Genomic DNA, 27947 nt, shown 5'->3' with positions numbered 1-27947 from the left:
ACGGGGGGGTCAGTACCCGGGGGGGGCACAGCACGGGGGGGGTCAGTATCGGGGGGGCACAGCACGGGGGGCGGTACCCTCGGGGGGCGGGAGGGCACAGGGGGTCAGTACCCGGGGGGGGCACAGCACGGGGGGCGGTACCTTGGGGCGGGGGACCGGCAGACAGGGGTCAGTAACCTGCGGGCACAGCGCGGGGCGGGGCGGGATGTTACAGCACATGATACATTTCCTGTTCCGGGTCAGCGTGTATCACGTCTTAAAGTCCTCTTCCTCCCTCTCCCTCCGCGCGGGGCGGACCGGAAGAGCCCGGAAACTTGGGCCGCTCTAGCCTCCGCCGTCGCTCTATGGCCGGACCGAGACTCCCGGCTTGTCTCTCTATGGTGCGGGGCGGGGTAGAGCGGCTGCTCTCGCGGGGCATTGTGGGACGGGAATGGCGGCGCTCACTGAGCGCTGAGGCGGCTGCGGAACGGGCGTCGAGGAGACGCGCGGCGGGGCTGGGGGGGGCCGAGAGGTGAGAGGCCGCGGGCGGCGGGGGCGGGCGGGCGCTGTGGTCGGTTCTCGGGGCTCCAAGGGCCGCGCCCAGGAGCCCGTCAGCCGCTCGCTCCCGCGCCGGCCTGGCCGGTTAACGGCGGGCCCGTCCTGGGGTCCCTCGGAGCGTCCCCGCGGTGCCAGGAGCCGCTGCCCCACGGCGCGGGCGGCCCGGGACCAGCCTCGCGGCTCCTGGGGGCCGGCCGGCCGGCGCCGGGGGCTTGCGCGCAGCGCGGCTCGGGGTGTCCCCGGCGGAGCAGCGCCTCTGCCCAGAGGGAGAGGGCGGTGGGCACGGCCGCGCAAAGCAAAGCCATACAACGCGAGCTAGCGCCGGCGCTTATCGGCGCTTGCCGCCCTGCCCTGCCCCGCCCCGCCCCGCCACAGGGGCCCCCCGCAAGGAGCTGCTGGCCTCACCAGAACAGGGCTGCAGCCGCTCCTGGACCGCTGCCAGTCCAGAGGGAAGGCTCCAGGCGGCGTTGTCTTTGTTGGCAGGCAGGGTGATCCGGTGGCATAACGTTGCTTTTCACCTTCAAGTGGTTTTGATGGGTTTGTGTTGCCTTTGGTGGTTTCCATTGACTGACGTGGGAGGGGGCAGGTGAGGACAGCGGAACCTTGCACTACATGAGTGGGCCGCCACTGCGACTGCGATTTCCTGGTGACCGCCTTTTACTCCAAGGCTATAGGGCGAAGTTTTCAATATAGCTACATTATTCCTTAACTATTACACACAGATGCACGTCTTAGGCTATGTCTACACTGCCACTTACGTCAGCAACATTTATGTTGCTCAGGGGTGTGAATATGCCACCCCGTGGGTGACCTAAATTATGCCAGCATAAGTGCTAGTATGCACAGCTGCTCCCAGGGGGTGGTTTAATTATGTCGACAAGAGACCTGTGCCACTGTAAGGTCTCTAGTGTTAATATAGCCTTGTGATTGAGTATCAATAAATGAATACCTTGAAAGCGTGTATTTGGTGTACGCTGTGGGGTTGTAGCTGTGTTGATCCTGGGATATGGGAGAAACAAGGAGAGTGAGGTAATATCTTTTATTGGACCAAGCTTTTGAGCCACAAAGTGCTTCAGGTCTGGGAAGGTTATTCTGAGGCCTTGTCTACACTGCCACTTTACAGCGCTGCAACTTTCTCACTCAAGGGTGTGAAACCTCCCCCCCCCCCGCCCCGAGCATTGCAAGTTTCAGCACTGTAAAGTGGTAGTGTAGATAGGGCCCTAGTTGGTGTGTCTGTGGGGAGCCTACTGATGATGATGAGTTTCATGAGACGGTGGGTTGTTTGAAGGCAAGAAAAGGGGGCTCCTGGGTTACTGCAAAGGTGTTAACAGGCCACTTCACTTAGAATGGTTTCTTACAATGTGTTAACTACTTACCCTGAGTGTATAGCTAGCATAAGTAGTTAACACATTCTAAGAAACCATTCTAACACCTTTGCTGTAACCCAGGAGCCCCCTTTTCTTGCCTTCAAACAACCCACCATCTCATGAAACTCATCATCAGTAGGCTCCCCACAGACCCACCAACTAGGGCCCTATCTACACTGCCACTTTACAGCGCTGCAACTTTCTCGTTCAGGGGTGTGAAAAAACACACCCCTGAGTGCTTCAAGTTTCAGCACTGTAAAGTGGTGGTGTAGAGAGTGCACCAGCGCTGGGTTCTACTCCCTTTGTGGAGGTGCTGTGACTACACAGCCACTAGTGAAGACATACCTTCAGGGTGGCATTAGACCCTGCCACAACAACACATGCAAAACCTGCAGACATACCTCCATAGCTACTACGATCAGTACTACTCACAACACGCCTTCCTAGAGCCATGGTCCTACACATGCTTATTGCAACATTTGGAGTACCTCATCCATGTGTGTGAAGCAAGGCAATCACTATGCTCTCGAATGAACTCTCAGGAAAAATAACAGACAAAACCAGCATACCAATCATGGGAGAACACTTTTCACAAAACAGGTTTCAGAGTAACAGCCGTGTTAGTCTGTATTCGCAAAAAGAAAAGGAGTACTTGTGGCACCTTAGAGACTAACCAATTTATTAGAGCATAAGCTTTCGTGAGCTACAGCTCACTTCATCAGATGCATATCGTGGAAACAGTTTTCTTTTCACAAAACAGTCATTCCATATCTTACCACTCAGTCCTCATCCTCAAAGGAAACCTGCACACCTCCTTCAAAAGACAAGCCTGGGGCTTAAATTCATAACTGCATGACACCAAAAATTAGGGTCTTGATAAAGATCCTGGATTTGTGGCGTATTACAACACTCTGTAACCCGCTAACACCCCCCCCCCCTTTTTTTGGGTCCTATTACTGCAAAGGTGTTAATGGGTTACTTCACCTTGAATGGTCTTTTGCCATGTGTTAACTACTTAACTTAAACAATCTGTGACAGAAGAGCTCTGTGGCTAGAAAGCTTGTCTCTCTCACCAACAGAAGTTGGTCCAATAAGATTTTGCCTCACCCACTCGTCTCTGTATTAGGTATAGTGAGTTTGTTAGGTCTGAAACAGGAGTTGCTTGTAAAGAACAGTGAAGCTTTTGCATGTTTGCATCAATGGGCTGCTGTATCACAGGGGCCTGAGGGTCCCTAAGGGTGTAACTTGTACCCAGGAGAGCCCAGTCTGGGAGTGAGGTGGGGGGCCTGGGCTGAGCTTGTGGGCTCAAGACACGGACCCAGTAGCTTGGGCTGGGCAGAGCAGCAAGGCTAGGGTGGCGGGCAGTGAGTGGGTCCAGCTGGGCCCCAGGAACCTCTTGCTCACTGGAGCCAGGCTGGTCTATGGGGCGATTTATGCTGCATCTGGGGTAAGGGCTGGCAGAGGTTTTGAACGGAGCATGCCACATGGGCGCTGCTCTTTATCCCTCACAATACAAGAGCAAGGCATGTTCAGTGACATTGCACGTTTAAAACTGATAAAAAGGGAAATATGCTTTAGCCTATGTATAATTAGCTTCTGGAACCCATGGCCACAAGATATCACCGATGCCAGTATTTTGGTAGCGTTTAATAAAGGACTGGGCATCTGTATCATGAATGAGAATATCCAGTTTTGCATTAGGATGAAAAGAGAATCATAGAATCATAGAACATCAGGGTTGGAAGGGACCTCAGGAGGTCATCTAGTCCAACCCCCTGCTCAAAGCAGGACCAATCCCCAACTAAATCATCCCAGCCAGGGCTTTGTCAAGCCTGACCTTAAAAACTTCTAAGGAAGGAGATTCTACCACCTCCCTAGGTAACGCATTCCAGTGTTTCACCACCCTCCTAGTGAAAAAGTTTTTCCTAATATCCAACCTAAACCTCCCCCACTGCAACTTGAGACCATTACTCCTTGTCCTGTCATCTTCTACCACTGAGAATAGTCTAGAACCATCCTCTTTGGAACCCCCTTTCAGGTAGTTGAAAGCAGCTATCAAATCCCCCCTCATTCTTTTCTGCAGACTAAACAATCCCAGTTCCCTCAGCCTCTCCTCATAAATCATGTGTTCCAGACCGCTAATCATTTTTATTGCCCTTTGCTGGACTCTCTCCAATTTTACCCAAGAGGGGTACAATTCCTTCTCTTCTAGAGCATAAAGCACCTGTCTAATTTATGGGGTTTTTCTGATGGGCAAATTATTCCATAACTACACACTCAACATTTCATGCACCTTTTCTCTGAAGCTGCTGGTGGTACAGGCCACTGTCTGAGGCAGGAGCCTGGACTAGATGGGTCCCAGCTCCAATCTAATCTGGCCAGCCTTGTGTTCCTAAAGGATTGCTTTGTATAGAGAATGTTTTAGGATGCCAGAAGGAGGTCAGTTTATCCAGACATTGAGCTTAGAAAAGATGTGGAGTAGGGTGGGGAAGGCTGATGTTTTTTTCTAAGAATGTGGGGGGCCTTTTTTCTTGAAATTGAAAGGGCTTTTACCCATGAGGTAGTCTATTGCTGAGATGAACTCTCTGGGGGTTTGGCTTTTGAAAGGAGACCTGGCTCCTAGGTTGTCAGCCTGACAGTGTAAACGTTCCTAGTGTAGTGTCTTGCGGCTTTGAACTTCTTCAGCGCTGATCCAGAAATGATTGATTCTTCTTCCCCTCAAGGGAAATTGGAACTCTGAGCTCCTCCATCATGTCTTCTGGGGAAGTGAGAGGCTTGCTTTTTTGGGAGAGAGCAGTGCAGGGAGCCCCATGTATGCCCCCTTCCTCCTCTCGTTAGTTAATCAGAAGCCCAACCCCATGAATCTCAACAACCTTGTCTCCTCATACCAGTGCCTGATTGTGTTCCTTTCAGAGAGCCCCAGGGCATAGACTGCTTGGACCACAAGATCCTAGCGATGGAGGATGTCCCTGTGGACACTTCGATGCACCGGCTGGAAGGAGCTGATCTGGAGACACAGGTTGGAGGCTTGATCATCAAGAAGAAAAGTGCCTGCAGTGAGCAGCATGTCTTCAAAGCTCCAGCCCCCCGCACCTCACTGCTGGGATTGGACTTGCTGGCTGCACAGAAACGCAGGGAGCGAGAGGAGAAGGAAGACACAGAGGACAAGAAGAAGTCCAAAGTCTCTTCCTACAAAGATTGGGAGGAGTCCAAAGATGATTTGGGAGGCTCTGAGGAGGAGGGGAGCGACAGGACCAGCAGGAACAGCCGGCAGGACAGGTGAAGATGCTGGCACGAGGTGTAAGGGGGGTTTATGGCCTCTCCCATCCCTTGGGTGGCTGCCATGTCCTCCTTTTCAGGAAGGGGCTTGGAGTGAGTGCCTGAAGGCAACTGGGCTGATTCATGGAGCTAGTTGTTGTGCTGGATCCAGGGCACACAGGAGAGAAACTGTGGGCCCTAAGCACCTGGGGAGAGGAGAGACTGAGGATTTCTCTGGGCTGGGAGCTGTTGGAGGGCTGAACTCTGCTAGACAGAGGTCTGGAGGCTTCCCCAAGTGAAGGGCCTTGGGTGGAGACAAGTCTGGTTGCCACATACATATCTCAGAGAAGGAGCCAGGTGTTCCTTGGCAAGACCTTGTCCAAGCCCCCTTGGGGGTGTTTCCTCCTCGTTCCTGGTAACATTTTGTCTTAGCTACTGAGGCTTGTGCCTTCCCCCTGGGGTCTGCTGAGGCCAGCTGGAGGGAGGCAGTGGGCTCCCTTAAAGTTGCCCTATGGGTAGAGGGTAGGAACAGGCCTGCCAAGCTGGGAGCAAAGGGAACTTGTGGGCAGGCTGCCATGCTCAGCTCTTTGGCACAGGTTCCAGTTGCACACTCCTTGCCAGGCTAGTAGTGAATGAGGCCAGGCTCCTGCATGACATGTCAGGGAGCAGTGGGGGCTGCAGGCAGAGTCACAGTACGTTCCTGACCCTGCTGAACTGCCCTTTGCCCCTCAGGCATTACCGCTCTGCCCATGTGGAGACGCCGTCCCACACTGGGGGGGTCAGTGAGGAGTTCTGGGAGCGCAGCCGGCAGCGGGAGCGGGAACGGCGAGAGCATGGCGTCTATGCCTCCTCCAAGGAGGAGAAGGAGCACAAGCGGGGGCGCAATAGAGAGCGGGACCACGACCGCAAACGGGACCGAGGTAACTGTCCTGGAGACCTTCATGATTGCTGACACAGGCTCTGGGACCCTGGCTTTGGCTGCTCTGAATCCCAGGGCATGGTCCTGAATCTGGGGTGTGATGGGCTCCGGAGGCTGTTCACACCCTGCATGTCTGACTTGGCACTCTGTTCGCAGAGGAGCGGGACAGGAGCCGTCATAGCAGCAGCCGGTCAGAGAAGGATGGCTCATCAGAGAGGGGCAGCAGCAGGAGGGGTGAACCAGAGAGCCCCAGACACCGACCGAAGGGTAGGAGCAGCTGTCCTTCCTACAGTGCTCTTCCACAGGAGCTGGCAGGAGGCATGCGCTACTCTTGAGGGGCTCTGGCTCCTTCACAAGGAGAGAGCTGAGTGAAAGTCCCCAGCTGAAGAGGCCCATGACTAGTGAACTGCCTCATATCTACAGCCTTCCCTGGGAGTGAGACTGGGGTGCTAGGGGGCCCTGGGGTGATCTTTGAGCCTGCGCCCCGGGAGCATAGTTGCAAGTCTGCGTGGCTGGTATGGGGAGCTGTGGCAGTCATTCCCTGGGGGCATGTCTCCTTAGACTATCTGGGTCGGCTCATAGAAAGCCCAGTGTGAGTTGGTAAACATCTAAGAGGGCCCCCTTGCTGTACTCCTTGTTGGAAGGTCCCAGGCCTTGGCTGCAGCTTGGCAGGGGCCTAGGTTGGCTCAGCATGAGGCATCAGACCCAGTTTCCTTTCCCCAGATGCAGCCACGCCATCTCGCTCGAGCTGGGAGGAAGAGGACAGTGGCTATAGCAGCTCACGGCGCTCGCAGTGGGAGTCGCCTTCCCCTACGCCTTCCTATAGGGACTCTGAGCGCGACCGCAGCCATCGAGCATCCTCCGCTCGTGATGCAGACAGGAGGGACCGGGACAGGTAGTGGGATGGAGGGGCAGGGCCTAGCGGGGTGCCTGAGAGGTAGCTTGAGGGGGCTGCGCTCCCTGGTGATGCTGCAAGGGTCTAAGTTCTCTCTAAGCTGTGCTACTGTGTGGCTGCACAGCTGCCTATTAAGCCTCACACTGGGGCTCAGGGCTGTGGTGGGGAGAGATGTCTCGCCCCCAGCACGGACCTGTGCACCTCCCTGCTGGCCCCAGCGCAGACCTTCCCTGGACTTGCCGCAGCTGGGGGAGAGGAGTGGCCCCCCTCCCCCCGGCTCAGCCCCGTCAAAGCTTCCACGGCTGAGGAGAGGCACCTCTCTCCCGTCCCGGAGGTGCTGGGGGGAGAGTCCTTTCTCCCCACCGCAGCCCTGGGGCAGCCTGCACCCCCACCCCCTCATCTCTGGTCCCACCCCAGAGCCCACACTCCTCAGCCCTCTGCCCCAGCCCTGAACCCCTAATCACCAGCCCCACCCCAGAGCCTGCACCCCCAGCCAGAGCCCTCATCCCCGCATCCCAATCCTCTGCCCCAGCTCTGAGCCCCTGCTTCACACCAAATCCCCCGGCCCCACCCCAGATCCTGCACCCCCAGCCAGAGCCTTCGGCCCCGCATCCCAACCCTCTGCTCCAGCCCTGAGCCCCCTCCTCTACCCTGAACCCCTCATCCCCAGCCCCACCGCAGAGCCCGTACCCTCAACTGGAGCCCTCGCCTCCTCCCCCACATCCCAACCCTTTGCCCCAGCCCTGGCCCCCTCCCACACTCTGAACCCCTTGGCTCACCTCCATATTGGTGGACATAACACAATTCATTCTGCACATGGACATAAAAAATTAGAGGAAACACTGGTGGTGGTATGTGGCTTGTGAGCCATAGGTTGCAGTTCCCGTCTGGCGAATCCATGAGGCTGGCCAGACATTCCTGTCCTGCTTCTGTCTTTGCAGGTCAGTGAAGAACAAGTACCCAGATGAGACACCGCTGCCCACCCCTTCCTACAAATACAATGAATGGGCTGATGACCGGCGGCACCTGGGGGCCACTCCACGGCTATCCAGGGGCAAAGGTGTGGCAGAGGAGAGACCAGACTACCTGGCCCCTCCTCCATCACTGAGACTAGCACAGGGGCTGGCTTCCTTGGGGCCTCCTGGCTGAGAAGCAGGGGGCGAGGGCTGGTGAGGGCCTGTGCTGACCAGATTGTTCCTTCCTCCAGGGAGGCGTGAAGATGCAGAAGAGGGTATTTCCTTTGAGACGGAGGAGGAGCGGCAGCAGTGGGAGGACGACCAGCGGGTAAGAGCTTCTTGGGCGTATCGGTGTGCGGCCTGGAGGCTGTGAGCCAGGGTCTGGTCACAAGGCATGTGGGCGGTGGAAATGGCAGGAGGGCTCTTCTGTACCTTAACTTGCTGGGATGAGGCTTGCGGAGCAGAGCGCGCACAGCCTGGGCCTGAGGCGCACCAAGGCAGGCAGAACCACGTAGGGGTCTGTGGGGCCTCAGTGTGTCTGGTGGAGGAGGCTCAGCAGGGTGTGGGTGCTTGGTCTGGGATTGCTGTACATGGATGCTGGGTGATGGGAAAGGGTCCCTCTGTGTGGGGGTTGGGGAGAAGAGAAGACCCATTTGGGGGTCAGGGATGGGATCTCTTGGGAGTTGGTGGGCTCAGTGCAGGGTCCCTGTGTTGGGGGCTGGGTGGCTCAGTGGAGGGCAGGGTTGGAGGGTGAGGCTCAGTGTGGGATCCCATGGATGCAGGGGGTCCGTTTGTGGAGATTGGACTCTCGGTTCCCAGAATGCTGTCTGCACACTTTTCTGGATCCTGTTCTGAGCTGTTGGCTCCCCTAAGTGGTGAGACTGAGTATGGCTGCTCTCCACTGCAGACAAAGCCCCCCAACTATTGTTAGCTTGGGGCAGCCCCCCCTCTGAGCAGGCCTGATCAGCACCTCTGGGAAGTGAGACAGGCCCCAGAGTCCTGCATGTCAGGGCACTTCTCCTCTGGGAGTTTGGTAGCAGGCTGAGTGTGCAGCCCACCTGAGCTCCGTCTCTGGCCATTCTCACCCTGCCTTCCCCATCTCTCTCCTTCCCACCTCCGTGCCTGCCCCCATCTCTCAGCAAGCCGACCGGGACTGGTACATGATGGACGAGGGTTACGACGAGTTCCACAACCCCTTGGCCTACTCATCTGAGGAGTATGTGAAGAAGCGGGAGCAGCACCTGCACAAGCAGAAGCAGAAGCGCATCTCTGCGCAGCGGAGGCAGATCAATGAGGCAGGAGCGCAAGGCGGGGCCAGGCCCCTGTGAACATTCAGGGCACTTTCCACCCCAGGGATTCCTGTATTACTGGAGGGTGGGGCTTGGGGATGACAGGTCCTGCAGATCAGGAGGGTGGAGGGAATAGAAGGTGAGTTTGGGATGGCCTAGCATGGGCGAGGGACACGAAAGAAGCTTCTGGCTTTGGGGAGTACGATGGAGCCATGCTCCATCGCTCTGGTGTCACCCCCCACCCCTGGTGTGGGGATGGACAGTGGGAGCTGTGGCCCTGTCCTGAGTCTGGGTGTCCCAGTGCTCCAGATGTACCTGGTGTGGAGGGCCCTAGCTACTGTCACTTGGAGGCTGGGGTTAGGACTAGAGTGATGGGTCCCCTGTCCCCTGCAAGCACACCCAACTCCTGAGGGAATTCTGCGACAAAAAGTTAAAAATTCTGTGCACAATGTTTTAAAATTCTGCAAATTTTGTCAAAAAATAGATGTGGAGGCTCCAGTATGGCAGTGGGGAGCATGGGTGACTGGCTGCACAGAGGTGGGAGATCACCCTGCAGCTCCCCTTTGCCCATCTGGGACAGGGACGTGGCGTGAGGCTCCACTGAATCTTGACACCCCACAAGGTCAGGACCTGCTGCAGAGGTCCATGTCCCTGGGGAGGGTTGCGGGGTGATCTCTCACCTCTGTCATTTTTCTGTGGGGAAGCAAAGAAATCTGTGTGGGACATGAATTCTGCAGCTGCCCAGTGGCACAGAATTCTCCCAGGAGTAACACCCAGGTGTTGCCTTAGCACACTGGCTAGTTGTGTATCCGGACTCCCTGCAACGTCCTGAGCTTTGGAGTGATCCAGAGGTAGCATGCCTGTCATACAGCACACAATGACGAGAGACTCCCCCCTGGGGAAACAGTCCTACAGCCCAGCCTGCCTCCCTTGCAGCCACTCAACTGTAATGTTCCCCACCCTTCTGGCTCCCCCTCCCGATGGGGCCCCTGGTTGTCTTCTCTTCCTAGAGCTGTGCGCACTGACGCCATGATCTCCCCCTTAGTGATCTCTCAGCTGGGCAGGGCAGATGGAATGCTGCTGATCTTCCCTCCCAATCAGCCCGCCAGCTCCTCAAGCAGTTTTGTGGCTTGTCCTTTGAATGGGCTTGGCCTGTTGATATTTTCTGTTACTGTGGTGATCAGATCTGAACATTGCATTGCCAGTGCCATCTTCCTAGCCCTCTCTGGAGGGGGTGCTTCCCTCTGTGCTTGCGGGCCAGAGACCTCTGCAAATGCAGCCCCAAAGGCACTCTTTGTAGATGGGTTGCGTTGCAGTCGGACCTGGCTTCCAGCCGACAACCCGCTTCCGGGGGAGTCTCCGCTAGCATTTCTCCCAGAGCGATTGGCCCGGCTAAGCCCCATGTCCCCAGCCCACCAGGTACGCATTGTATCTGTCATCAGCCTGCTGAGAGGGCTAAAATTCACTATGTCCAGACCAATGTCTGCCCCTGCAGCCCCTCCACGTCACTGTCTTACTGTCCTGGAGCTGCTCTGTGACTCTCTCACAGTAGGATAGCCATACAAGTCAGAGTGAGGAAGGTGGATGTCCTGTTGTTCTTTGTGGGTGAGGAAGGGGGCTGCAGCTTAGATGTGAGGAATCTGTTCTCCATCTGTGAGTGTGGCAGGCTGATGAGGGAAGCTAGGTTATTGTGCCCACCCCACAAGCTGGAGCGGGGTCTGTGACCCTGCTGCCTGTGTTTCTCCTTCAGGACAATGAGCGTTGGGAGACCAATCGCATGCTGACGAGCGGGGTGGTCCATCGGCTAGAAGTGGATGAGGACTTTGAGGAAGATAACGCAGCCAAAGTGCACCTGCTGGTACACAACCTGGTGCCCCCATTTTTGGATGGGAGGATCGTCTTCACCAAGCAGGTGGGGGCTCTTCTGGGGGAGAGCCACTAGCCACTGCAAGGAAGCTCAGGCCTTGTCTACACTACAAAGTTTTGTCGGCAAAAGTTATGCGTCTAATTGAAGCTGCTGTTGCATGTCCACACTAGCTCCTTGTGTCAGCAGAGCGCATCCACACGAACAGCTCTTGCGTTGACACAGAGAGCAGTGCACTGTGGTAGCTATCCCACTGTGCAGCTGGCCACCCCCGGTGCTTTGGGAAGGGTTTGCAGTGCCTCATGAATCAGGTACAGCATCACATGATGCAGGTTTCTCAATCCCATCCTTCCAGGGGCATCCTAGTAGATTGTCAGCCGTTTTTTCAAGGGAAGTGAGTGTGTGTGTGTGGGGCAGGGAGGGAGAGGAGTGGAGAGTGGTGTGTCTGGGGCGTGGGAGACAGCAGGCTGACTGACCTATCCTGAGGCCGGGGGAGGGGGATGCCCCCCCCGCATGTCAGCTTCCTCTGCTTGGCACAGGAATCTCTCCTAAAGCAGCCAACTCTGCCTGCCTGCCTGCCTTCCTGGGTTCTCCCCCAGCCTCCTCTGCTGCCAGGAGCAGCACCCTGAGCGGCTCTGAGCTCTCCCTGCGGAGCAATCTCACAGCAGCACAGCCGGCTCTCCTCTCCCTCCCGCAGTGCAGGGCAGAAAAGGAGCACGCCACGAAATGATTTGCTTTTTGTTCCCCAAAAAGCTGGGCTGTCAGATACTTCCCGGAGCTTTGAAAGGGGAAGGGCGCATGCCTGCAGGGCAGCAGAGATCAAAACCGTGAGCAGAACGGTCATGGCAGGCATTTTGGAATACTGGTGGAAGCCAGTTCTGTTGACAAACAAACAGCAGTGTCTATACTGATACTTTGTCCCTTTAACTTTGCCACAAAAACTTTATGCCTCTCGTTGTGGTTTTATTTTGTCGGCAAAGCAGCAGAGTTTTGCCACCAAAAGTAGCTTTGTGCCTCCTCCCCTGTTGTGTCAGCAAAAGCTGCCTTTTGCGGACAAAACTTTGTAGTGTAGACAAGGCCTCAGTCAGTGCTGATTTGGGACCTCTTCTTCTCTTGCCCCTCCCCTCCAGCCAGAGCCAGTCATCCCGGTCAAGGATGCCACTTCGGATTTGGCAATTATCGCCCGCAAAGGCAGCCAGCTGGTGCGCAAACACAGGGAACAGAAGGAACGCAAGAAGGTAGGTGCCGGGCGTGGCTGCTATCTCCTGGGGGTGGGGTGATCTGTTTTACTGTCTGTGCCTAGGTGCCCCAGTCAAGGACCAGCCCCCACTGTGCTAGGCGCTGCACAAACACAGAACCCACAGATGGTCCCTGCCCCTAAACGTAAGGCAAACGACGGTCTATAAACAGGCCAGTGGGGAATCCAAGGAATCTGTGACACAGTGCTGGTCTGCAGGATAGGCTCTGTTCTCGGTACTCCAGCAGCCTAGCCACTGTCCAGTTATTTGTAGGCATCATGGCAAAGGAGGGGGCAAGATTGCGTTTGTCAAGGCCAGAGACACAGTCAAGACACCCGACGAGCCGAGCCGAGAGTTTCAGCAGTGTAATGAATAAGAAGGGCTGTACGCTAGAGATTTTATGCAAAGAGAACCTCTACCATTTAGACATAGCCCAGAGGTGAGGACCTGGAGAAAGGTACGAGTCGAAGATGACTCCCAGGTTACAGGCCTGAATGTCAGGCAGGATGGTAGGGTTGTTCACAGCGATCAAGAAAGAAGGCGGGGGTAGGAGCTCGGTTTTAGCCATGTAGAGTTTGAGCTGATAGCTAGACACCCACGAAGAGATGTCAGTGAGACAGCCCGAGATTTTAGTTTGGACAGACAGAGATGGGTCTCGGGTTGAGAGGTAGCTCTGTGAGACATCCGCATAGAGATGATAGTTGATGCAATTGAGATTACCCAGAGAGGCGAGAAGGGGCCACAGAGCCTCGTGGAACCCCCATGGAAAGCTGGAGACAGGATGAGGAGAATTCTCTGAAGAACGTGCTAATGGAGTGTTTAGAGTGGTAGGGAAAGAACTAGGAGAGAAGAGAGTCATGGAAGCCAGTGGAGGACAAGATTTCAAGAAGAGCATGGTCAATGGTGTCAGCAGCTGATAGGTCAAGGAGGATGAGGATGGAGTACTGGCTCTGAGCTTTGCCTAGGAAGAGGTCACTAGAGACTTCGCTGAGAGTGGTTTCAGTGGTGTGCAAAGGGCAGAAGCTGAGTTGGAGAAGGTCTAGGATGGAACTGGAGGAGAGGAACTCCAGACAGTGATCGTAGACAGCATGGTCAATGAGCTTAGAGAGGAAAGGGAGATGAGGCGGTGGTTGGGGTCAAGGGTGGGTTTTTAAGATGTAAGCGACTACAGTGTGCTTGTGTTGTGAGGGGGAAAGAGCCAGAGGAGAGTGAGAAGTTAAGTTGAAGAGTAAGGGAGAGGATGGAGAGTGGGAGCAAGGAAGATCAGGAGATGGGTTGGGGTCAGTGGAGGTAGAGAAGGAGAACAGACGAGAAACTTGAGAAACCACTGCGTCTGTGACCGGGGAGAAGGTGGTGAGAGCTGGGGGGAAGGAGTGGGAAGGGAAGGTGAGCTGAAGGGAGGGGAAGATCACATGTTGTATTTTGCCAGTTTTTCTCTTGGAAGAAATTGGTGCCGAGAGAGGAGGGGGATGGAAGGAGGGTTTGAGGAGCAAGTCAAGTGGTGAAAAGGGGCTGGCGTTGTTGGTGCGGGATTCAATTCAGCAGGAGAAGTAGAGTTGTTCAGATAGGAAGATGGCAGAATGGAAGGAGGAGATTACGCATTTGGAATGGAGGGGATCAGCCCAGCCACGGAATTTCCACCCGAGACGCTCTGCAGCATGAGAGCCGGAATGGAGGAAGTGGCTGTTGTGGCTGATCCATTGCTGGGAGGTGGCAGGGTAGATCTGGTGATGGGAGAGAGGGACAAGAGAGTCGAGAATGGAGGAGAATGAATCATGGAGACACTCCGCAAGGATATCCATGGAAGAGAGAGGGCTGAGAGCAGACAAGAAGTCAGTGCTGATGGACTGGAAATCATGGAAAGACCGAGTAACAGTTTGAGGTGGGACTGATGGGTGATGCTGAGCAGAGAACAGGGGAGGGTTGGAGAGTGGGGGCTTCAACAGCCAGAGAGAGCAGTGCTTGGTGGAGACCAGATCAAGGGGATGACCCTTTTGATGCATAGCAGAGTTGAACCAGGGCAAATAAAAAGGTGAAGGCCGGCTGGTGGGGACTCAGCCTCCTGTCGCTGCTTTCCTCCTCCAGCGCCTGCAGCGAAGGAGACCCCTATGTCCACGGGAATTGCATTAATAGATTCTAAAGGCAGAAGGGACCCTGTGACTTTAGTCTGGCCTCCTGTATAACACCAGCGGTAGCGCTTCCCTGAAATAATTCTGGTTTGAACTAGAGCAGGGCTTCTCAAACTTCATTATACTGCGACCCCTTTCTGACAACAAAAATTACTGTGTGACCCCAGTCTGAGCCCACCCTGGGCAGGGGGGCCAGAGCCCAAGCCCCACCACCCGAGGTGTGTGTGTGGGCGGCAAAGCCATAGCCCAAGGGCTTGTAACCCTGAGCCCCTCCATCAAGGGCTGTGAAGTCCTGAGGATTGGGCTTTGGCCCCAGGCAGTGGGGCTTGGGCGTGGGCTTTGGCCCTGGGCCCCAGCAAGTCTAACGCCAGCCCTGGCAACCCCATTAAAATGGGGTCTTGATCTACTTTGGGGTCCCGACCCACAGTTTGAGAACCACTGAACTAGAGCATAGCTTTTAGGAAAACATCCAATCTTAATTTAAAAATTGCCAGTGATGTAGAATTCACTACAGCCCTTGATAAATTATTCCATTTTTTAACCGTCACTGGTAAAAATTTATGTCTTTCTTCCAGTCTGAATTTGTCTAGCTTCAACTTCCAACCATTGGATCATGTTATACCTTTTTCTGCAAGATTGAAGAGCCTGTTATCAAATATTTTTCACCATGTGATCAAGTCACTTCGTTATACTGCTCTTTGTTAAGTTAGATTGAGCTCCTTGACTCTATCACTGTAAGGCAGGTTTTCCAATCCTTTAATCAGTCTCATGGCTCTTCTCTGAACCCTCTCCAATTTATCAACATCCTTCTTGAACCGTGGACACCAGAACTGGAAACAGTATTTCAGTAATGGTCACAAAAGTACCAAATACAGAAGTAATATAATCTCCCTTCTACTGAATATTCCCATTCATACATCCCAGGATCGCATTAACCCTTTTGGCCACTGCGTCACACTGGGAGCTCATCTTCAGCAGATCCAGCCACCATGACCCCAAGTCCTTTTCAAAGTCAGTGCAACTGGCCTGCATTCTTTGTTCCTGGGTGTATTGCCTTACATTTGGCATCTTGAAACACACTTTGTTTGCTGTGCCCAGTTTACCAAGCAGTCCAGAGTGCTCTGTATTAGTGGCTTGTCCTCGTCGTTATTTACCACTCCCCAAATCTTTGTGTTATCTGCAAATGTTATCAGTGAGTTTGTTTTCTTCCAGGTCCTTGATGAAAGATGTTAAATAGCCTAGGGCCAAGAACCAATCCCTATTGGACTGCACGAGAAAGGCAACCACTCAGTGATTCCCTGTTTACAGTTATATTTTGAGACCTGTCATTTAGCCAGTGGTTCATCCATTTAATGTGTGCCATGGTGATTCTGTGTATTAGTTTTTTAATCAAAATGTTGTGTGGGCCCCAGTCAAATGCCTTACAGAAGTCTAAAAAGAATCTTTCTTCTTTTCGTGGCCTCCCGCTGTGTAGGGTGTCCATCAGGTTCCGGCGTTTATTTCAGCCTTGTGCTGGTCTGTTCAAGGTGAAATTATGGACTTGGCTCCTTTCTCTAGGGTTCTGTGAAATGTTTCCCTAGGTCCCTGTCTTTTTCTCCATATCATTGTGGTGAAGGTCATGTTGGTGGCATCCTTAAAGTGTGTCCAAAATGTGTCTGCCGTTGTCGTCATAGCATATTTGATGCTTTAGACTGGTTTGCTCTACTTAGTTTCTGATGTTGCAAGCAATTCTTTCCAATGATCTTTGAAGATCTTCTGCAGACATTTACTTTGGAATGAGTTGATCTTACTGATTTCTGTTGTAGACTGCCATGACTCTGCTCCGTAAAGGAGGACAGACATGATGTCAATGTTAAAAATTAAGATTTTTGTGTCAGTGCCAATCAGCTACTCTTCCATATCTTTTTCGGTTTATGAAAGTTGTTTGCTGCTTTTGATGGTCGCTGCTTGACATCTAGCATACGTCACCATCATTGCACATCTCGCTCTTCGTCTATTCTGAGGGTTACTTTTGGGACATTGATAGCTATATACTTTCTCTTCCTCTTGTTGATGAACAAACCAACTTGTTTTTGCTGTGTCTGCTAAAAGCTGGGTGGTGCTTTGTTTGTCCATAAAATTCTTCAGTTTCCTTCCTTCCGTTACTTTCCTCATGAAATAATCAATGACTAGTGCAAACAATAGTGAACATAAGAACAGCCATACTGGGTCAGACCAAAGGTCCCTCTAGACCAGTGTCCTGTCTTCTGACAGTGGCCAATGCCTGGTGCCTCAGAGGGAATGAACAGAATAGGTAATCATCAAGTGATCCATCTCCTGTCGCCAATTCTCAGCTTCTGGAAAACAGGCTAGGGACACCATCCCTGCCCATCCTGGCTAATAGCCATTGATGGACCTATCGTCCATGAACTTACCGATTTCTTTTTTGAACCCTGTTATAGTCTTGGCCTTCACAACATCCTCTGGCAAGCAGTTCCACAGGTTGACTGTGCGTTGTGTGAAAAAATACTTCCTTTTGTTTGTTTTAAACCTGCTGTCTATTAATTTCTTTTGGTGACCCCTAGTTCTTGTGTTATGAGAAGGAGTAAATAACACTTCCTTATATACTTTCTCCACACCAGTCATGATTTCATAGACCTCAATCATATGCCCCTTTAGTCGTCTTTTTTCCAAGCTGAAAAGTCCCAGTCTTATTAATTTCTCCTCATATTGCAGAGCTCCATAACCCTAATAATTTTTGTTGCCCTTTTCCGAACCTTTTCCAGTTCCAATAGGTCTTTTTTGAGATGGGGCGACCACATCTGCACGCAGTATTCAAAGTAGGCATACCATGGATTTATATAGAGGCAGTATGATATTTTCTGTCTTATTATCTATCCCTTTCTTAATGATGCCCAACATTCTGTTTGCTATTTTGACGGCCGCTGCACACTGAGTGGATGTTTTCAGAGAACTATCCACAATGACTCCAAGATCTTTTTTGAGTGGTAACAGCTAATTTAGACCCCATCATTTCATATGTATAGTTGGGATTATGTTTTCCAGTGTGCATTACTTTGCATTTATCAACATTGAATTTCATCTGCCATTTTGTTGCCCAGTCACTCAGTTTTGAGAGATTGTTTAGTAGCTTTTCACAGTCTGCCTGGGACTTAACTATCATGAGTAGTTTTGTATCATCTGCAGATTTTGCCACCTCACTGTTTACCCCTTTTTCAGATCATTTATGAATATGTTGAATAGGACTGGTCCCAGTACAGACCCCTCGGGGACACCACTGTTTACCGTAGTCCATTTTGAAAACTGACCATTTATTCCTACTCTTTGTTTCCTATCTTTTAACCAGTTCTCAGTCCATGAGAGGACCTTCCCTTTTATCCCATAACTGCTTACTTTGCTTAATAGCCTTTGGTGAGGGACCTTGTCAAAGGCTTTCTGGACATCTCAGTACACTATATCCACTGGATCCCCCTTGTCCTTGTTGAACCCCTCAAAGAATTCTAGTAGATTGGTGAAGCATGATTACCCTTTACAAAAACCATGTTGATTCTTCCCCAACAAATTATGTTCATCTCTGTGTCTGACAATTTTGTTCTTTACTATAGTTTCAACAAATTTGCCTGGTACTGAATTTAGGCTTACCGGCCTGTAATTGCCGGGATCACCTCTGGAGCCATTTTTAAAAATTGGCATCACATCAGCTATCCTCCAGTCATCTGATAAAGAAGCTGATTTAAATGATAGGTTACAGACTACAGTTAGTAGTCCTGCAATTTCACATTTGAGTTCCTTAACAACTCTTGGGTGAGTGCCTCTGGTCCTGGTGATTTATTACTGTTTAATTTATCAATTTGTTCCAAATCCTCCTCTAATGACACCTCCATCTGGGACAGTTCCTCAGATCTATCAGCTAAAAAGAATGGCTCAGGTTTAGGAATCTCCCTCATTCTCAGCTGTGAAGACCGATGCAAAGAATCCATTTAGTTTCTCCGCGATGGCCTTATTGGCCTTGAGTGTTCCTTTAGCATCTTGATTGTCCAGTGGCCCCACTGGTTGTTTAGCAGGCTTCCTGCTTCTGATCTACTTAAAAATTTTTTTGCTATTACTTTTTGAGTCTTCGGCTAACTGTTCTTCAAAATCTGTTTTGGCCTTCCTAATTATATTTTTATACTTCACTTGCCAGAGTTTATGCTCCTTTCTATTTTCCTCACTAGGATTTAACTTCCACTTTTTAAAGGATGCCTTTTTGTGTCTCACTGCTTCTTTTACTTTGTTGTTTAGCCATGGTGACACTTTTTGGGTTCTCTCACTGTGTTTTTTAATTTGCAGTGTACATTTAAGTTGAGCCTCTATTACGGTGTCTTTAAAACGTTTCCATGCAGCCTGCAGGGATTTCACTTTTGGCGCTGTACCTTTTAATTTCTGTTTAACTGACCACCTCATTTTTGTGTAGTTCCCCTTTCTGCAATTAAATGCTACAGTGTTGGGCCGCTGTGGTGTTTTTCCCCGCCACAGGGATGTTAAATTTAATTATATTATAGTCACTATTACCAAGCGGTCCAGCTATATTCACCTCTTGGACCAGTTCCTGTGCTCCACTTAGGACTAAATCAAGAATTGCCTCTCCTCTTGTGGGTTCTAGGACTAGCCGCTCCAAGAAGCAGTCATTTAAGATGTCAGGAAACTTTATCTCTGCATCCCATCCTGAGGTGACATGTACCCAGTCAATATGGGGACAGTTGAAATCCCCCATTATTATTGAGTTTTTTATTTTAATAGCCTCTCTGATCTCCCTGAGCATTTCACAGTCACTATCACCATCCTGGTCAGGTGGTTGGTAATATATCCCTACTGCTATATTCTTATTATTCAAGCATAGAATTACTATCCATAGAGATTCTGTGGTACAATTTGGTTCATTTAAGATTTTTACTTCATTTGATTCTGTGCTTTTTTTCACATATAGTGCCACTCCCACACCAGCACAACCTGTTCTGTCCTTCTGATATATTTTGTATCCTGGTATTACTGTGTCCCACTGATTATCCTCATTCCATCGCCTTTCTGTGATGCCTATTATATCAATATCCTCATTTAATACTCGGCACTCCTAGTTCACCCATCTTATTATTTAGACTTCTAGCATTGGTATATAAGCACTTTAAAAACGTGTCACGTTTTAGCTGTCTGCCATTACATGATGTAATTGAATGAGACTTTTTTTCATTTGACTGTTTCTCATCAGATCCTACCTGTATTTTATCATCTTCCATAGTCTCCTCCTTACGAGGACATAGAGAATTTCCATTAGTAGTTCCTCCCCTAAGGGATGTCTCTGTCCAAACCACGTGCTCCTCTGCCCCTGTCGGCTTTCCCCCAGCCCTTAGTTTAAAAACTGCTCTGCAACCTTTTTAATGTTAACTGCCAGCAATCTGGTTCCATTTTGGTTTAGGTGGAGCCCATCCTTCCTGTATAGGCTCCCCCTTTCCCAGAAGTTTCCCCAGTTCCTAATAAATCTAAACCCCTCCTCCCTACACCATCATCTCATCCATGCTTTGAGACCCTGCAGTTCTGCCTGTCTACCTGGCCCTGCGCGTGGAACTGGAAGCATTTCAGACAATGCTACCGTGGAGGTCCTGGACTTTAATCTCTTACCTAGTAGCCTAAATTTGGCCTCCAGGACCTCTCTTCTATCCCTCCCTATGGTACCTACATGTACCATGACCACGGGCTCCTCCCCAGCACTACACAGAAGTCTATCTAGATGTCTCAAGTGGGGACACAGAACTCCCTTACGTTATTCAGTTGTCACTGCAAGTCATTGGCTGATGTTGTCACCGTCTCCAACAGCAAATTCTAATAATAAGAATAATACATCAACAGCACAGTTACCAACAAACTTGTAATCTCATAAATTTGATATCAAGTTAGTTTGACAGGATCTATTTTCCACAAACCTATGTTAATTGGCATTAATTGCATTACTCTCCTTTAATTCTTTATTAATGGAGTCCTGTGTCAGCTTCCATGTTGTCTTGCCCAGCATTGACATCAGGCTGACAAGCCTGTCTTTACCCGCGTCGTCCTATTTACCTTTTCTAAATATTGGCATGACCTACACTTTTTTCCGGTCTTATGGAACTTCCCCAGTGTTCCAAGAGTAACATCCCAGCAGCTCCTTGACCAATTCTTTTAAAACTTTGGACCTGCAAGTTATCTGGACCTGCTGATTGTAAAATGTCCTTACTATAGTAGGTGCAGTTTAACATCCGCCTGTGTTCCTACTGGGGTGAAAAGTGTTGCATCAGCATATGGTATGACTGATGGTATGATTACATCATCTGTTTTTTCCCTAAATACAGAACAGCGATATTTATTGAACTTGTCTGCCTTTTCTGCATTGTTGACAAATCTACCTTTTCCATCCAGTAATGGACCAATAGTGTTGTTAGGATCTTTTTTGTTCTTAATTTACTTTAAAAGGCTTCATAGAATCATAGGATGGGAATGGACCTCAAGAGGTCTTTTAGTCCAGTTCCCTGAACTCAAGGCAGGACTAAGTTATTATCTAGACCATCACTGACAGGTGTTTGTCTAACCAGCTCTTAAAAATCTCCAGTGACGGAGATTCCAAGACCTCCCCGGGCAATTTATTCCAGTGCTTAGCCACCCTGACAGGAATTTTTTCCTAATGTCCAACCTAAACCTCCCTTGCTGCAAGTTAAGACCATTGCTGTTTGTCCTATTCTCAGAGGTTAAGAAGAACAATTTTTCTTCCTCCTCCTTGTAACAGCCTTTTTTGTGCTTGAAAACTGTTATCTCCCCTCTCAGTCTCTCTTTTCCAGACTAAACAAACCCAGTCTTTTTTCAGTCTTCCCTCATAGGTCATGTTTTTGAGACCTTTAATCATTTTTGTTGCTCTTTTCTGGACTTTCCCCAATTTGTCCACATCTTTCCTGAAATGTGGCGCCTAGAATGGGACACAGTAACTCCAGTTGAGGCCTAATCAGCACGGTGTTGAGTGGAAGAATTACTTCTCGTGTCTTGCTTACAACACTCCTGCTAATACATCCCAAAATGATGTTTGTTTTTAGTTTTTTTGCACCCGTGTTACACTGTTGACTTATATTTAGCTTGTGATTCACTGTGGCCCTAGATCCCTTTCCATAGTACTCCTTCCTAGGCAGTCGTTTCCCATTTTGTATGTGTGCAAATAATTGTTCCTTCCTAAGTGGAGTACTTTGCATTTGTCCTTATTGAATTTCATTCTGTAAACATCATCTTTCTTCCATTTGTTTATATCTATATATAAAAATGTATTTATTTTTCATAGCTGCATTCACTTTCCCTCTAAGCTAGGTTGTTTTTTAACCAGTGCAGCCTTCTCGATTGTGGTTTTTTGGGCCTCTAGAGTGAATTGGAGAGGATCCCATTGTTACTCTGTGTGCATGAGGGAGATGTTAAGGATTTGAGTCAAGATCCAGTGGGTGGAAGATGAAGATGGACAGATTCAGTCTAGAAATAAGGCATGAATTTTTAATAGTGAGAGGAATTAACTGTAGGAACAAGTTGCCAAGGGATGTGGTGGATTCCCCAGCACTTGAAATCTTTAAATCAAGATTGGTGTCTGCCTAAAAACAAATCTGCTCTAGTTCACCCAGAAGCTATGGGCTTGATGCTTCAGGAGTCATGAGTGAGGTTCCAGACTAGATGGTCACAATGTCTGACTACGAATGTCCCATCTGGGATGTGACTGCAGAGGGTTGGGCTCTCTTTCTCTGCTCTTTTGGTGAGCTGGCACTTTGCTCTCTGCCTTTCAGGCTCAGCACAAGCACTGGGAGCTGGCTGGCACCAAACTGGGAGACATTATGGGCATCAAGAAAGAGGAGGAGCCGGACCAGACTCTGACAGAAGATGGCAAGGTGGATTACAGGTAGGCGTCTGCTTGGTGGGGTTCTGAGCCTGGGACTTGGGTGAGGTCCATGGAGTCACACACTCAGGGGCTGCCGTGTCTCCCCAGGACAGAGCAGAAGTTTGCTGATCACATGAAGGAGAAGAGCGAGGCCAGCAGCGAGTTTGCTAAGAAGAAGTCGATTGTGGAGCAGAGGCAGTATCTGCCCATCTTTGCTGTGCAGCAGGAGCTGCTCACCATCATCAGGTACTGCTGCTAGCCCCTCCCGCCCTCCCGGGCAGCTTCTCTTAGGTAGAGAGGCAAAGCCAGATGGGTTGTCAGCTCCTGTACAGCTCCTGGGTGGAGCCCAATAACTTGTCTGACTGAAGCATCTTCCAGAGAGGCCTCCAGCCTTGACTGGAAGGCATCAGGAGATGGGGACCCTGCTGCTTTCCCCTGCTCCCCCTCCCTCCCTCCCTCAGGCAGGTCTCTGCACTGGGGGGGTCCTTCGGCTGTGGGAGCAGGCTGCGCAGATCATATGCTGGAGCAGGGAGAGAAGCCCGCTGCTGAGAGACCTTTCTGCTCTTCCCTAGGGATAACAGCATTGTCATTGTGGTGGGGGAGACTGGGAGTGGCAAGACCACCCAGCTGACCCAGTACCTACATGAGGACGGCTACACCGACTACGGCATGATCGGCTGCACCCAGCCCCGCAGAGTGGCTGCCATGTCAGTAGCCAAGCGGGTCAGCGAGGAGATGGGCGTGAGCCTGGGAGAGGAGGTGAGTCTGGCCAGGCCCCGGGGTAGCCCTGCTGGACTGCTGGTGAGGTGTGCTGTGCAGGTGCTGACTTCTCCCCTCTCCAGGTGGGCTATGCCATCCGCTTTGAGGACTGCACGTCCGAGAACACGGTCATCAAGTACATGACGGACGGGATCCTGCTGCGGGAGTCCCTGCGCGAGGCCGACCTAGACCACTACAGCGCCATCATCATGGATGAGGCACACGAGCGCTCGCTCAACACGGACGTGCTGTTCGGCCTGCTGCGGGAGGTTGGTGCACCTGAGGTTGGGGCGGGACGTGGGATGGTCTAGGGGCAGCAGAGACACAGGCCAGAGCCTGGCTGCTGGTAGCACCGATTGGATGCTCTGCTGGGACTTAAGGAGGGAAGGGTAGGGAGATGAAGGCTCTGGGGCAGGGGGAGTGAACTGTGCCCTTTGCAGAGGGGGGAGGGAGTCAGCACAGTACCCTGCCCTCGCGGTGTTGAGGGTAGGGGGAGGAGTGGCCTGGGCCCTGTCCCCTGCTGCAGTGTCTGGGGACAGGGCCCAGTGCCTGCCTGGGCCCTGCCCCGTGCTGCCCTTGCAGTCTCTCTCTCCAGGTGGTGGCGCGGCGTGCGGACCTGAAGCTCATTGTCACCTCGGCCACCATGGACGCAGAGAAGTTTGCCTCTTTCTTTGGGAACGTTCCCATCTTCCACATTCCTGGCCGCACCTTCCCTGTCGATGTCCTCTTCAGCAAGGTGCCCGGGGCGGGTGTGGGAGGAGAGGGGGTCTGGGCAGGTCTGGCTGCGCAGGGAGCGGAGGTGGATGTTCTGTGTGATGGCTCCTGTGCACGGGGGGGAGTTGGGGTGTGGGCAGCCAGGCCCCCCTTGAACTCCTCTCTGCTTTTCAGACCCCGCAGGAGGACTACGTGGAGGCTGCGGTGAAGCAGACCCTGCAGGTGCATCTGTCTGGGGCCCCTGGAGACATCCTCATCTTCATGCCAGGCCAGGAAGACATTGAGGTGACCTCAGTGTGCCTGTAATGCTAGGCACCTCCCCTCCCTGGGACCTGGAGGCACTAGGCACTCCTTCTCCCCCTCACCCCCCGGCCCTTGTGCCTTTGCTTGCTTTCACTCCCCTCTCTGTCCCCAGGTGGCCTCGGAGCAGATCGTGGAGCATCTGGAGGAATTGGAAAAGGCCCCAGCTCTGGCTGTGCTGCCCATCTACTCTCAGCTGCCCTCTGACCTGCAGGCCAAGATCTTCCAGAAGGTAGCATGTGGCAGGGTCTCCTGGGGGAGGGGAGCAGTGGCTGTTGGGCATGGGACTGGCCAGGGCAGGGCCTGCTGTGTGGGGGGCACCTGATGTCTGACTGCAAAAGGTAAAAGCCAGGGACCTGCCACTCCCTGTCGGGCGCTGATCCTGGCACTCCTTGTCTGCATCCCTGGGGGCACTGTCAGTTGGGGGCTGAGGGCTGCCAGCCCCTCACAGCGCTGACATCTGGTGTGTTGCAGGCTCCGGACGGTGTCAGGAAATGCATTGTCGCTACCAACATTGCGGAGACCTCGCTGACTGTGGATGGCATCATGTTTGTCATCGACTCCGGCTACTGCAAACTGAAGGTGAGGTGAGGGCCGATGGCGTTGCCCTCTCCCTGGAGCTGCTGCATAGCTGCCTTTTGGGCCCTGCTCTGCACCCCCCACCTGTCTCACTGCTCCTTGCCTGCCCCGCCAGGTCTTCAACCCCCGTATAGGGATGGATGCCCTGCAGATCTACCCCATCAGCCAAGCCAATGCCAACCAGAGGTCGGGTCGTGCTGGCCGGACGGGCCCAGGTCAGTGCTTCAGGTAGGTGCCTCACTGCAGTATTAACCCCTTGGGTGCTGAGCTGTGGACACAGCAGCTGCTTCCCCTCGGTTGGCTTGACTCTAGCGGCTCCGTGGGAAGGGTCCTGGAGCTCAGAGAAGAAGGGAAGTCTGAACTGTGTGGCCAGGGCTCCCCTGTCAGCTCCCAGTCCTCAGCCCAAAGTGCCCCAGCTTGGAGGGGATGCTCCCATGTCAGGGGTCTCCCAACTGCACCACGGAGAGCAGCATGTCCAGATCCAGCTGCCTTGGCCCCTCGGCTGCAGCGATGGCATCTCCTTGTGTACCCAGCCCCTCCTGCTGTGTTGCTGGGGGTGTGTGCAGGGTCTGCTCCCTACCCCAAAGCAGGGCAAGCTGGAGCTGCAGCGACTGTGCCCAGGATCCCTGCTCTAGAGGAGCTGCCCTGGCTCGCTGTGGCTGAGCTCAGTGAGGAAGTGGAGCCATCTGAGGGGCTGGCTGGGGAGGAGGGAATGGCACTCATGGCCTCGGTTCCCCAGGCTGTACACCCAGAGCGCCTACAAGAATGAGCTGCTGACCACCACGGTGCCTGAGATCCAGCGGACCAACCTGGCCAACGTGGTGCTCCTGCTCAAGTCTCTGGGCGTGCAGGACCTGCTGCAGTTCCACTTCATGGACCCGCCCCCTGAGGACAACATGCTGAACTCCATGTACCAGCTGTGGATCTTGGGAGCCATGGACAACACAGGTGAGGAGGGAGGGGAGCGCTGGGGGATTCGGGGGGTGGGTGGGTGGGTAGGGGGCGCTGGGAGCTTGACTTGGTACCGGCTCCTGTGTTGCTCTGGCAGGTGGCCTGACCTCAACGGGGCGCCTGATGGTGGAGTTCCCGCTGGACCCGGCGCTCTCCAAGATGCTCATTGTCTCCTGTGACATGGGCTGCAGCTCCGAGATCCTGCTCATCGTCTCCATGCTCTCTGTGCCCGCCATCTTTTACCGGCCCAAGGTGCGTGCCTCTCCTCTCCTCTCCTCGTGTGTGGGCTGGGGGGGCTAATCCCTGCCCTCCGGCTCTAACCCTGCGCCCCCTGCTCCCATCTAGGGCCGGGAGGAAGAGAGCGACCAAGTGCGGGAGAAGTTTGCTGTTCCGGAGAGCGATCACCTGACCTACCTAAACGTTTACTTGCAGTGGAAGAACAACAGCTACTCCATGCTGTGGTGTAACCAGCACTTCATCCACGCCAAGGCCATGAGGAAGGTGGGGCTGTGCTGGGAGGCCAGGGCCTGGAGGGGGCAGAGGGTGGGGCCTCCAACGTGGGTGGGCAGGTCTCTGACGGGCATGTGCTGTTGCAGGTGCGGGAGGTGCGTGCCCAGCTGAAGGATATCATGGTGCAGCAGCGCATGAGCCTGGCATCCTGCGGCTCAGACTGGGACGTGGTCAGGAAGTGCATCTGTGCCGCGTACTTCCACCAGGCTGCCAAGCTGAAGGTGAAGGGTGGGGTGTGCAGGGCGCAGGCTGAGGGAGGAGCAGGGTACCGCCTGGGGCTGTGCTAACTCGATTCTTTCCACAGGGCATCGGGGAGTATGTGAACATCCGCACTGGCATGCCCTGCCACCTGCACCCCACCAGCTCTCTCTTTGGTATGGGCTACACTCCAGACTACATCGTGTATCACGAGCTGGTCATGACCACCAAGGTGAGCGGGCAGTGCGCTCCCTGCTGGCGAGCGAGATGTTCTCAGAGGGGGTGGGTTGGGGCCTGGCCCTCCACAGGAGCTCTGCCGTCCATTGTGCCCATTAGTGCTGGGCTGAAGGCTCTTGGTGTCCTGGGAGGCAGGCAGGGCCGTGTGGCAGCGGTACCTGGGAAGGGGAGGATGGGACCCCTGTGGCTGGCCTTGCCCTTGCTCTTTCTCTCCCCAGGAGTACATGCAGTGTGTCACGTCCGTGGATGGAGAGTGGCTAGCGGAGCTGGGACCCATGTTCTACAGCATCAAGCATGCGGGGAAGTCGCGTCAGGTAAGGCTCCTCCCAGGGGTGCAGGCCAGTAGCTCTGCAAAGCAGGGTGGGGGACTCCCCCTGGGAACAACCTCCTTGGAGACTGGGCTTTGCCCACAGCCAAGCTGATGCTGCCTGCTTTGTGCCCAGCTATGCCCACACCCCTGCAGGCCTGGGGAGCGGCGCAGGGCACCCAGCTAGGCAGGATTGGGCATAGGCCTCTCCCCTTCCCAACTCTGAGCCCTTTCCCTTGCTGCTGTTGCAGGAGAACCGACGTCGGGCCAAGGAGGAGGTGTCTGCCATGGAGGAGGAGATGGCTCTGGCTGAAGAGCAGCTGCGAGCACGCCGGGAAGAGCAGGAGCGGCGCAACCCACTGGGCAGCGTGAGGTGGGTGCTGGGCATGGTAGCAGGAGCTGTCCCCAAAGGGCTGCATGTGGATTGTTCTCTCCTGTGGGCCACTGGGGTCCTAGGGGGATAATGACTTTGCTGCGAGTAGCCCCTGAGTGGGGAAGGAGCAGGTCCAGCGCTGGGGCTTCGGGCCTATCTGGCAGGGTTCTGAGCTCTCCGGCCCCATGGCTAATGGCCCTTGCTCTCCCTCGCAGGTCTTTGAAGATCTATACTCCGGGGCGAAAGGAGCAGGGGGAGCCTATGACGCCACGCCGCACTCCTGCCCGCTTCGGCCTGTGAGCAGGCGCTTCCCTGTGCTGGCCTGGGGCTGATGGATTCCTTGCGGGGAGCTGGCTCTGGCTGGGCTGTTCCCCGCTGTGTGTAAATGTGACTCTGGGGTGCTGGGGCCCTGCCCTGCCCTGCCATCTCCACACACCTTGGCACTGTTTGCTACAGAGGAGAAATAATTTTATTTGTATAAATGTTGGTGGCTGCCAGCCCTTGCTTTGTCCTGTGCTGCACTTGGCAGGGTCCTGCAGGCTTTCCTGGAGCTGGGCCAGGGGCAGGGCCCCTTGCAGGTGCAAACACAACTGGAGGCTGGGGCCAAGGCTGTAGGAGCATGAAGCAGCCCCAAGCTATTGGCCATGGATGTGTG

The 27947-nt window shown here is 53.1% G+C and overlaps 1 protein-coding gene across 3 annotated transcripts; it reads left to right on the top strand.

Moving 5' to 3' along the window:
* Positions 1-329: 329 nt before the first annotated feature.
* On the top strand, positions 330-27792 carry DHX38 (DEAH-box helicase 38). 3 transcript variants are annotated; one of them, XM_073308353.1, is made up of 27 exons: positions 330-511; positions 4818-5183; positions 5895-6082; positions 6238-6348; positions 6805-6976; positions 7918-8036; positions 8184-8260; positions 9072-9227; positions 10972-11133; positions 12216-12323; positions 22273-22385; positions 22473-22610; positions 22937-23123; positions 23207-23392; positions 23719-23859; positions 24012-24122; positions 24253-24369; positions 24612-24719; positions 24832-24944; positions 25456-25664; positions 25765-25919; positions 26013-26168; positions 26264-26398; positions 26482-26607; positions 26831-26926; positions 27171-27292; positions 27508-27792. In XM_073308353.1, exons 1-27 carry the CDS (start codon positions 345-347, stop codon positions 27590-27592), a joined length of 3924 nt encoding a protein of 1307 aa, XP_073164454.1. In that variant the 5' UTR covers positions 330-344; the 3' UTR covers positions 27593-27792. The 3 variants fall into 3 exon arrangements, with proteins under 3 accessions (XP_073164454.1, XP_073164455.1, XP_073164456.1); XM_073308354.1 differs by lacking the exon at positions 6238-6348; XM_073308355.1 differs by lacking the exons at positions 5895-6082; positions 6238-6348; positions 6805-6976.
* The last annotated feature ends 155 nt before the right edge of the window (positions 27793-27947 follow it).

Source organism: Lepidochelys kempii, chromosome 12 (genome assembly GCF_965140265.1).
Source record: "Lepidochelys kempii isolate rLepKem1 chromosome 12, rLepKem1.hap2, whole genome shotgun sequence".
In the NCBI taxonomy this organism is placed as follows: Eukaryota; Metazoa; Chordata; order Testudines; family Cheloniidae; genus Lepidochelys; species Lepidochelys kempii.
This window is presented reverse-complemented; position numbering and strand designations above follow the sequence as displayed.